The sequence below is a fragment of the Embiotoca jacksoni genome, unplaced genomic scaffold (genome assembly GCF_022577435.1).
Source record: "Embiotoca jacksoni isolate LCO1_2020_lvr unplaced genomic scaffold, fEmbJac1.0.p SCAF_96, whole genome shotgun sequence".
Taxonomy (NCBI): Eukaryota; Metazoa; Chordata; class Actinopteri; family Embiotocidae; genus Embiotoca; species Embiotoca jacksoni.
Window position 1 is genome coordinate 575,328 of NW_027185454.1, and position 10,931 is coordinate 586,258.

General features: G+C 39.8%; 2 protein-coding genes across 2 annotated transcripts; one reads left to right on the forward strand and one right to left on the reverse strand.

The window, feature by feature from the left end:
- The first annotated feature begins 903 nt into the window (after nucleotides 1–903).
- eif2b4 (eukaryotic translation initiation factor 2B, subunit 4 delta) lies at nucleotides 904–6,380 on the forward strand. Its single transcript, XM_069142034.1, has 13 exons — nucleotides 904–956; nucleotides 1,392–1,429; nucleotides 1,586–1,766; nucleotides 1,898–2,113; nucleotides 2,521–2,603; nucleotides 3,759–3,850; nucleotides 3,990–4,104; nucleotides 4,557–4,633; nucleotides 4,832–4,934; nucleotides 5,058–5,185; nucleotides 5,439–5,616; nucleotides 5,697–5,877; nucleotides 6,049–6,380. Exons 1-13 carry the CDS (start codon nucleotides 935–937, stop codon nucleotides 6,246–6,248), a joined length of 1,614 nt encoding a protein of 537 aa, XP_068998135.1. The 5' UTR covers nucleotides 904–934; the 3' UTR covers nucleotides 6,249–6,380.
- Nucleotides 6,381–7,507: 1,127 nt separating this feature from the next.
- On the reverse strand, nucleotides 7,508–10,418 carry atraid (all-trans retinoic acid-induced differentiation factor). The gene is made up of 7 exons (XM_069142035.1): nucleotides 10,311–10,418; nucleotides 9,954–10,087; nucleotides 9,638–9,706; nucleotides 9,087–9,158; nucleotides 8,862–8,983; nucleotides 8,661–8,761; nucleotides 7,508–8,528 (listed from the first exon to the last, which is right to left on the reverse strand). Exons 1-7 carry the CDS (start codon nucleotides 10,407–10,409, stop codon nucleotides 8,424–8,426), a joined length of 702 nt encoding a protein of 233 aa, XP_068998136.1. The 5' UTR covers nucleotides 10,410–10,418; the 3' UTR covers nucleotides 7,508–8,423.
- Between the last annotated feature and the right edge of the window lie 513 nt (nucleotides 10,419–10,931).

Here is a 10,931-nt window from a genome sequence, read left to right on the forward strand (position 1 = left end):
TAGCTGAGAAAATATGCTTGTTATCAAATGATAATGATCAAATTAGTAAATATGATAACCTTTATACAAAATGTTGTCACTCACTGCTTATATTTATCAGATATGACACCAATACACAGTAAGATGTGTAGGAGATTTTACACATGACAAAGTAGAATGAGCAGAGAGACTATATAGACAAGAATAAAAATGCAAGACCTGCAAATAAATATAATTAACACTGTATGAGATGTATAGATGAGTATAATAATAAAAGTATAAACTATGCAGGAAATGCTCTCTGCAGTGTTGTACTATTATATATTTATGCATTAATATTACTGCTGCATGAATGCACATTTTACTGTGGTAATATAAGGTTGAGCTAATTTGTTTTAGTTTAGTACACAGAAATGCATCATATTGCACAAGATCATCATATTTGTAGTCCCCTGTAAAAATATCTGTAAAAAGTCAACAAGCTCAAACACACAATACTGTTTTACCTGTCTGAAAATCTACCTCAAGAAGAAGGAGAATTTTCTCAACCCAGAGATGAACGTTATCCTTCAATATATCAGAAAGGTTCAAATAGATAATCACCAAATTTGAAAATGCATGTTTCCACAGGGCAGGAGGGGTGTGAAAAACTGTAATCTCACAAGTAACTAGTGACTAAAGCTGCCCAATAAATATAATTGAGTAAAAAGTACAATCTTTCGCCCGCTGAAAAGTAGTGGAGTAAAAGTATAAAGTAGCATCAAATGGAAATACTCAAATTTATATTAAGAATAATATTACATGACTAAATTAACTTGGATACTTTCCACCACTGATGAACTGGAAAATCGTCAGGGTGCATTTTCTACTGTCTACCGTCTTTCCATTAGGGGGCGCTCTACGTTTTTAACGGCTGTAGTTTCCGCAGCAGAGGAAGTGGAGCAGCATCGTAAACATGGCTGACAGTGGAGTGACAGGTGAGTTTGAGAGTGTGTAACAGCTGGACTTTATTACACTTTCCAGGTATTTTTTTTATTTCTCTGCGGCGGTTGTAACAAAGAAACATCCGGTGCTTGTAGTTTTTCTTTTGGGGTCTTCAGTTTTGACTCGCAGGCGGAGTTAATTTCCCGATGCTAATACTGCTAACGTTAGCATCGCAAGTCAGCCAGCGGCACCGCTGCGATAAAGACAGTGCCGGTTAACGGCAGACATCGCGATGTTATTGCATCATCTTTTCCAGTAGTTTGTAAAATTAGTAGAATAATGTAATAAGATGTGTGTTATCAGCCGGTACTGTGCTGCGAATAGATGCCGGCGGACCAGCCCTGTTAGCACGATGCCGCTGAAACATCATGATTGAAATGTTGGCACATCCACATGTTTCAATGAATAATGAATTTCTTGTCTTCCAGATGGACCTGAAAGGAAAGAAGATATTCAACGTGTAAAGGTTAGAGTTTTGGTTTTCTTTGAATTTTGTGACCGTCTCATACGGTGTACGGTTAAATATCTGCTTCAATGCGTGTGTGTGCGTGTGCGTGTGCGTGCGTGTGTGTGTGTGTGTGTTTTTTTTGGACTACCCTTCCTGACACGGTCTCTTTAACAGAATGAAGGCAAAGAGCTGACCAAAGAGGAGAAGCAACGGCTGAGGAAAGAGAAGAAACAGCAAAAGAAAAACAAAGAGAAAAAAGATGACAAGGCTTCACAAGAAAGTGAGAAAGGAAAGAAGCCGGCCGTTTCAACTGCTGCAGCATCCCAGACTCCAACGCAATCCACAACACCGAAAGGTGCGTATTGTTTGGACAGCGCCGAAGGGTTGTTGTCGTTTTCATGCACGTGAAGACGTGAAGAAATGTTTGTTCTCACTGTGATCCATCTTTTTTTTATTTATGTCTATGTCCGCTGGGTGTTTTTCCAGCTCCCTCAGAAGTGCCTGCTCCTGCGCCAGTTCCCGTGCCTGCCCCAGAGGCTCCTTCCCCGGCAGACAAACCCGCTAAGAGTAAGGGGGAGCTGAAAGCTGAGAGGAGAGCTCGGCAAGAGGCTGACAGGGCGTCCAAACATGGCAAGAAGGGAGACGCTGCACAGCAGCCCGTCACAATTAAATCCAAAACACCGCCCAGCGATCTGCAGCCAGGTACGGATATACTCGCCAGGTTAACAGTCATCGTTCTGACAATCTGAGATAACATGCTACGTACACAGATGACCCTAAACAGTACAACTAATCACCGATGATTATTTTCTAACAGTAGTTACAATACCACATGTCAAGAGCTGGGATATATATATATACGATGTGAAGTGAACAATCTCGGAAATGAGCAGAGACCTGAGGACTTTGGCCAAATTGTCATCGAGAGACCACTTTGTCGGAGGATCTCGGAAACTGAAAGGCGGCAACGTCTTGGTATCAGAAACCTCAGGACATCTCCAGAGGTTTTGCATGGTCCGTGCCTCAAACAGTATATCAGGCAGAGGTGGTCCTAATGTTTTAGGCTCATCAGGGTGTTGTGGAGATGGTGACACACTTTGTATTTTCAGTGGTGAAGAGACTTCCTGAACATATTCAAGTGGACAACCCAGACGTTTTAAAGAAACTGGCCAAGAAGCTGGAAAGACAACAGGTGGGAAACGTTTTGTGTAACTACTAAAGAACCGTTTTACTAAAAGCATGCTTTGTCTGACTCAACATGGCTTGACATCATAAACTTAATATAAACTAGGTTGGTAGGTAGTTACTTTATTAATCCCCAAGGGGAAATTTTTTTCAACTAGAATTGTAAGAGCATTTGTTAACTGAGAAATGGGCTTAATTTTTTTTTTAATTAGAAGTAGCCTGATCTTAGATGCTCTAATAGCAAGTAACGACATTATTTGAATTTATCTAACATGCAGCAGGGTTTTCCCAACCATTATATCTCTCAAGTGTAGCGTCCAGCCGTTTTTTTCACAGCACCTGAGCCGCTGTAGTTTCACTGTAAACTTTGCTTTACCAATCAAATTTGTATTAATTTGATCATTTTTAAATAGATATTCTCATGATAACGCTCCAAAATTGCATGAAAATGCATCGTTTTTAGTCCACTAACTGCCCACCGTTACCACTGCACCTGAGCCTCATGAAAAGGCACTATTGTAAATGTACTCAGCAGAAAGACATATGTGATGTATGTTTAACATGCAATGCAAGTCCGAAGTAAGAGGTCTCCTACAGGTGTCAGGTTTGTAACTGGAACATTTTTATTCCTTACAACTGGATTATTTCTAACAAAACAAAAGTCACAATCCTGTATTAACAAATTTGACTTGCTATTCATTGCTATTTTCTTTGCATAATTTCTATGATTTACCCAGTAACTCTGGAGAAATCGTCGCCATTACTAATAACTGCATGTGACCGAACATTTCTTTCAGACACCAGAGCACGATGCTGCTAAAAAGGTAAAAACCATCGAGGTCAGGCTTTACAAAAAGTGTCCCTTTAACGTTTTTCTTATTTCCGTTTGGTTTGCTAACCCACGATAATGTTTGTAATCCAACATAATCAACCACTTTGTCGTTACAAAGTCAATGAAACGGATGTGAAGTTACTGTTCCATTAAGCCGGAGGTGGTAGGTCGGTACGATGTCTTCATTTCACTCTACGCGTTTTGTTCGCCTACGACGCCGAGCTGTTTGCTGTGCAGGTCTTTGGTTGTGATCCACGCTGCTCTCTTGTCAAAGTGCGTTGCAGAGTAAACAAAATGACTCTGAACATCGTGTTGTGTGTTTGATTTCAGATCCCTCTCCGCTCAGACTACGGCTACAAAGTCAGCCTGTTTTCTCATCTCCACCAGTACAGTCGCAAAGCGCCTCTAACACAGCAAGTCAGGTAAGCTGACCTAAGACCAGACAGCACAACAGGCTGATGGTGTGCTTTAGAGGACTTTGATCCATGCAAGGCCAATAATTCATATTCATCTGTTAAAATGACCATAAATCTCATTGATTGTGATTGACTGTGTTTGCAGCATTCCTTCCACGGTGATTCATCCTGCTATAGTTCGACTGGGTCTCCAGTATTCACAGGGCATCGTGGCCGGGTCCAACGCTCGCTCTGTTGCCCTGCTGCATGCTTTCAAACAGGTACCGTTCATTCTGAGTCCTTTACAGTCCCACCGTCCTATCGCCAGTATTTACGTCGACTCGGTAAGAAAAAGAGATTTGGTTCACGCTGTTTGTAAACAAGTAGTGAACTAGTAAAAAAAAACTTTAGCTTTCACATATCACTATAAAATTTGCGTAAAATGAAAAAGGCTGTCGTAATCTTGTGATAATGAGGTAAATTAACCCCGTTATCACAAGTAAATGAGCTTTTTTTTTTGGGGGGGGGGGTCAAAATAATGAAATAATATCAAGACAACCCCATTAAGAAAATATAGCCATAGCCGTTACCTATCCTTAATATGTGGGTCAAAGGCGAAGATGGGCTGCATCAAAACCCTAAAAATAATGTGAAGTTGGCATCTGCTTTTTTTTTTTTTTTTTTATTGTGGACAGATTTAAAGCTAAAATCTATGTGTTTTGTTTCACCTCAGGTAATAAGGGACTATACAACACCTCCAAATGAGGAGCTATCTAGAGACTTGGTCAACAAGCTGAAACCTTATATCAGGTAAAATAAAATACAAAATGTAAGTCTTATATCATCAGTATATGTTTTAGCCTTATTGGATCCTAAGAAGATAATAATAATAAGTTACACCTCTAACTCTTCTCATCATTTATCACTTCACAAATTGAATAATTCAATTCAGTTTTTGTTTTAACAGTTTTAACACTTATAATTCCTCCTGCCTTGTTTTTCTTTCAGTTTTCTGAATCAGTGTCGCCCTCTGTCAGCCAGCATGGGTAACGCAATCAAATACATCAAGAAAGAGATCTCCAATATTTCTAGTCAATGCAAAGAGGAAGAGGTTAGTTTCACACACCACATTACCATAATCAAGACACTTGACTCATTTAAGACTTGTTGACACAATACACTTCATTTTTACTCTTTAAGTTCCCAACCTTTTCACTCCATGGTCTCTGTTTAGGCAAAGAGCAAACTGCAGATCTGCATCGATTGCTACATTAATGAGAAGATCATTCTTGCTGCTAAAGCTATCGCCAAGTCCTCCATAGAAAAGATCAGTGATGGGGACGTCATCCTAGTTTATGGATGGTAAGCCAATGTACACACTAAAAATCATGTTTCTTGTAACTGTGCTTAATTTCAACTCTTAAATCTGAGTTTGGTCATTATATTGCATTTTTGTTGTTGTTGTAAATAAAGGGAACACTCACGTATCCAGACACGCAGAACCACTTTCTCTTCCCTATTTTTTGTCTTGCCTCAAACTTTGTCCTTCCTTCCACATTTCCTTTCAACATTTATCCCGTCTAATTTTAATCTCTCCTTCCGTCTTCTCTGTCAGCTCGTCACTCGTCAACCACATCCTGTGCGAGGCCTTTGAGAAAAGCAGGAAGTTCCGCGTCATCGTGGTGGACAGCAGGCCTCGGCTGGAGGGCAGGGAGGCCCTGAGGCGCCTGGTCCAGAAAGGCATCAGCTGCACCTACGTTCTAATCTCGGCCGTCTCCTACATCCTTCCAGAGGTAGCCATGAAGCCAAAGTGGATCGATAAAGGCGTCACATTAGAACGATTTGTCGAGCAGTTCTCTTTGTTCTCTTCCAGGTCTCCAAGGTGTTCCTCGGTGCTCACGCTCTGCTGGCCAACGGCTACGTCATGTCTCGAGTGGGGACGTCGCAGATAGCTCTGGTGGCCAAAGCCTTTAATGTGCCTGTGCTGGTGTGTTGTGAGACCTACAAGTTCTGTGAGAGGGTGCAGACAGATTCCTTCGTATCCAATGAACTCGGTAAGGAAAGAACTGTGGCGTATAAGATTTGTTAGGTTGCTACAATCGCCAAATGTTTCTTGAAAGCAATTTTGGATCCCTTCAGTTCAAATTCTGCTGTTACTCTGTGTTACCTCCATTTATATATAGAGCTGTCAGAGCCGCCATTTTACCTCCAGCTTTCCTTTCCAGATGACCCAGACGACCTCATCGTGACCCGTAAAGGTAAGACCCAGCTGGAGGACTGGCAGCAGGTGCCCTCTCTTGGCCTGCTTAACTTGGTGTATGACGTGACGCCGCCTGATTTTGTGGACCTAGTCATCACAGATCTGGGAATGATCCCGTGCACCTCGGTCCCCGTGGTGCTGCGGGTCAAAAACGTGGACCAGTGAACAGCCTCCACCTCACTGAGCCAAGAGGCTGATTGTCTTGAGTCTGTGTGCATGAATGCTTGCACACAACACAAAATATCGTGCTTTTAGCATGCAATAAATATATATCGGAAATGGCATATGCTTTTTAAATGGTGTCCATGTGTGTTTCTATGGTATGATTGGATAATTGCGGAGATTTGTTTCCCAGGGGGATGTGATGAGAAGGCCAGTTCTTCAGATGTTAGTATTTAGATGTTAATCGATCCACTGTTTCTTAACAACAGAATATTGAATTGCTTGCAGTCAAAGCGGAGCAATCAAACTCTGCTTCACAGTTGTCAACCACAGCATGCAAATTTAAACTAGCCAGAAAAGTTTCCCTAACTACAGTTGGAGCTCAAGTATCTCAGAGGAATTTTATGGCTCCCATAAATTTTTGTTTTGAATGACTCGACACAAGAAGAGAAAGACATAAACCAGGTCTTGAAACATATTTTTGCATACCAGCTCTGATGATATTCGTGCTTCAGTTTTCATATAAACAATACAAATTAGCCTAATATAAGTTATTTGGCCACGTATTGAACATACAGTAGCTCTGACTGGACTTCATAAATGAAATATCCACGTAGGACCGTCATGTTTTACAAAAACATTTGATCATTTAAAACAGTGTATGCATAATGTAACAACGGTGGTAGATAGGGGTATCCCCATAGACTGCATATATATATAGAAATATATGCATTGACCACCTTTTACGCCAAATTTTTACCATCCATGAAACTACATTTAGAAAAAAAACCCTCTTGACTTCAACGTCATTGCACTTAACCACCGACACCGGTCGGTCACAAAAATCACATTACTTATATGTCCTCTATATATCCAACTGCCTTGGGTTGCCTGCAGCAAACACATCGATTTGATTGGCAGGCGAGACTCGGTGTGGATTCAAGCAGGAGAAGCAATTAAAATAGAGGCTCAAAATTTGAGCTCAACCTGCCAAATAAATGAAGCCTGTCTAGAGATAGGCAGACGGCACTTGGTGTGGCAAAAATATGCAAAGCCATAGCGTGAATGTTACATCAGACACGTCAAGTTTTTACTGAAAAGAATATATTTGGATGTAACCCCTTTGTAATCATCAACATTTTGAAACGTAACTAATTATATTACATGTTTCCTTCTCAGTAACTGATTACAGTTACATTTATTTTATAATTTAATAACAGTTAACTAGGTACTTCCAAACACTGATTACAAAGAAACAGACGTACCATTTTAAAATCTTTATTAGAACCCTGGATCTTATTCGGAGGAAGCATCGAAGCAACTTGACCATTAACATCCAGACGTTTACCACACAAGTGACCGAAGAACAAAAGATGCCACACAAAAATGATGCACTGTTAGATAGTGGAGTGTAATTTAACAGCATCTCTCGCGTGTTGTGCCTTGTTTCAACTTACAGCTGATGTGATAAGATTCTGAAAATGTAAGAAGCATAAACATCACATAGCTCCAAACACGGTGTTATGTATTTGGTGTTTGAATGACAAACTGTAGTAGTTAAACTCAATGTCCCTCCTTATTTTTGTTTTTATTTTTGAAATACACCGTTGCCTTTAAATTAATAAAATCTCCATTAAAGCACAAACATCAAATGTCAGTTAAGCTTGCAGTCTTGATGGTTCACATCACGATTCATACATTAAAACAGACGTAGTTTTTGCTGTCAGTGAAGTGTGTATTTACATGTTGCATGTTGTTGCCCAAATTCTCCAAAAACATGCTTCTGGACATAAAGTTAGTATTTGTGTAAATTCATACACATTCAGTACATGTTTGGCACAAAAATCGCTGAGCAAATCTGAATAATTTCAATAACCACGGGGGTTTTACCTTCACTATCGTCTTGTGTCAGTCAATTGCATTTAAAAATAGAGTTAAAGTATTAATAGTGGTTGTTATTGACAAAATAAGAACAAATTGTAAATTTGGGAGTAAATCCTTTCTCTAAAATTGCATTGATACAGTAAAAGAAAATTCACCTTAAAGAAAGTATAGCTGCCCCACAAAAGGTGCAAAATGTATAAAATATTTAGAAGGAAGCCTCAGACTTTGTGAGCATTTTCCCTTTTAAAACAGTCAGTTTTAGTCAGATTACAACCGGTCGCCCGCCAGTCAGCCTCAGAGTGATTTGGCCTTGCGTCTCTGCGTGGCCCACAGCAGGAGACACATCACAACCGTAGATGCTGCAAGAGGCCCGAACACCTGTAGAGCTGGGAACTCCCCCTATTGACAGTTTCAACAAATGCACAACTTTATACAATCAAAAATTCAAGTGGATTATTATTAAATGTAATGGCCTTTAAATTTAGCGATGAAGTAGGTAATAACATAACAAAAGCTTCTTGCGGGACCGACCTCTCGAAGACATTTGTATCCACGGTAGCTGTCCGCACAGCTGCACTCGAAGAAGCCGGGGCCGTAGGGGGCGCAGAGGGAGTTCTCCGGACAGTCCATGGCTGTGGAGTCCCAGTAATTATGAATAGATGTGCCGCAAAACAACTGCTGCAGTTTTAGAAGTTACGTGTCGCAATAAAAGATTACGGGATGGGAACTTACACAGCTGTCCAGTCTGGTTGCACATACTTTTTTGGCCTTCACAAAGACGGTCTCCATCTCTGACCTTCACTTTTTCCCAAGAAATGTTGCCTCCAGGACAATCTACGTCTTCTGGCAAAATTCTAAAGAGACGGTAAAATTAAGTTAAGAAAAACTTAAGCTAATGCAGACGAGAATCGTTCATAACTTTATTTTAAATTTTTTTTTTTATAGCAGAATACTTACATGCAATTTAACTCACTAAACCCTTGAAATACTGTGTCACTGATGTTGACAGTGGGATTGTGTGAGAGGTCTCTGTAATACAAATATGTATCAAGTGAAGACAAATGGTACAATATTAACATTCGTGATAGAGACATGGTTATACATTCGTTATATTAAAGTGCTCTAATAAAGTACTTGCGTGTAACTAGTTTGCTTTCGCTCTATTTCTTTCTTTCTCTTAGAAGTAGTTAAATATTTGTATTCCTTACCAGTAGATCAACATTAAGATCATTCTGAGAAATTGGCCACACATCTGACATATGTTGTACTGAGTGCAGTAGTTCAGAAGTTCATAACAATACAATTTATCTTGTGTAACAGGCTCACATTATTGTGCAGGATCAAACTGCAGCAGTGATGAGACTTGTTCTTGTTTGTTGCATTAAAAAAAAAAAAAAAAAAATCTCTTCGTATTCGCTGGGGAAATGTCCAGTCGTGCTATTATTTGATGGGCTAACTTCACTGTTAATTGTGCAAAAGGGATGAGAAAGTGTATTTACTGTACTTACAACATTAACACTGTCGATGCTTCCTGAAGATTCTCCACATGGGTGAGTGAACAGTTGGATAGGTCCAACCTGACAAAGAAAAAAACAACAAGGTACTCTTCAATAAGGACAGAGACTGCAGCTGAAATTCAATAAGTCAGATGCTTTTTTTTTTGTCACATAAGTGATAAGTGCTTTTTAGTTTTGTTCTTCACACTTGGGACATTTTTTTTTTTTACCGCCTTTCGTACTGCTTTTATAGTTTTAACAAATCTTTCGTTCAAATGTAATTCCTATATTTCCGAGAGACCATGAATGCAACGTTAAAAGTTCTCACCCGATGACGTATTCAGGGTCGCTCGTGTTGACATTTCTGAAGCAGCAGCGGCCGTCTATCCGTCCAGCGGACCGGGAACAAAACGGACCCACAGCACTGCCATTTCGGACTGTCCCGCTGCACAGCGCGCATACCTGCGGTTACAAATAAAGATAGCGAGGAAACATCGGTTATAAACAAGAAGATGACTGATCATCCTTGCTGGCACCTACAGCAACTGTACCTCCACCAAAACAAACGTTGTTTTTTGGGGGTTTTTTTTTGTGATGCGTGCGTGTGATGTGCCATTTGCTTAGTCTAATAATAAATAATAATAATAAAAAAAAAAAACTACGGCTGCTACAGTCCCTGCCTTACCTGCAGCTCAGTCAGCTGATAACCTGCGTTAAAACAAACATTACAAATCAAAATAAGCGCTGCAGATCTCAGCCAGCTGGACACAGCTTTCATTTTCATCGACTGAAGTCATATGATCCAACTGGGTGACACGTGACAGGAAGCTGTTTGAACATGTACCCTTTTTTTTTTTTTTATTTATTTTTTTTCTTAATTTTGCGCTGCATTTACGCATACATCCAGTTCGGGACGATTTAATACAACATCATGTGCATTTTAGTGGATAGAACTAAAAAAAAAAAAAAAATACGGTATCGATACCCAAAGCAAGCATCTTGACTTTTTTTTTTTATTAGACCTGTGAATCTTTCTTGAAAATCCCCCATTTTGAAGCCAATTCAAAGTTTTTGTTTTGAATTAACATTTTGTAAGTTAAAACGTGTTGTTGGGAATAAATCCCCCCCCCCAATAAAACTAGGGCGTTATCATAATAAAACGGATGTATATGATTTAGTTCCTAAAACTGGTGATTAAAATCTCGAGAGCATTTTTTTATTATTATTTTGACTATAATGAATTTTGACTGCGCCTTCGCTGTCATTTTGGGTTGCACCAAACGAAGTGGGGAGACTTCAAGTAAAA

Coding starts and splice junctions, on each gene's coding strand:
- eif2b4 (XM_069142034.1), top strand. CDS start 935: ATGGCTGACAGTGGAGTGACAG. Junction 3,851..3,989: donor CCTCTAACACAGCAAGTCAG/GTAAGCTGACCT, acceptor CTGTGTTTGCAG/CATTCCTTCCACGGTGATTC. Junction 4,105..4,556: donor TGCTGCATGCTTTCAAACAG/GTACCGTTCATT, acceptor GTTTCACCTCAG/GTAATAAGGGACTATACAAC.
- atraid (XM_069142035.1), bottom strand. CDS start 10,409: ATGAAAATGAAAGCTGTGTCCAGCTGGCTGAGATCTGCAGCGCTTATT. Junction 10,088..10,310: donor ATCAGCTGACTGAGCTGCAG/GTAAGGCAGGGA, acceptor TTGTAACCGCAG/GTATGCGCGCTGTGCAGCGG. Junction 9,707..9,953: donor GACCCTGAATACGTCATCGG/GTGAGAACTTTT, acceptor TTTCTTTGTCAG/GTTGGACCTATCCAACTGTT.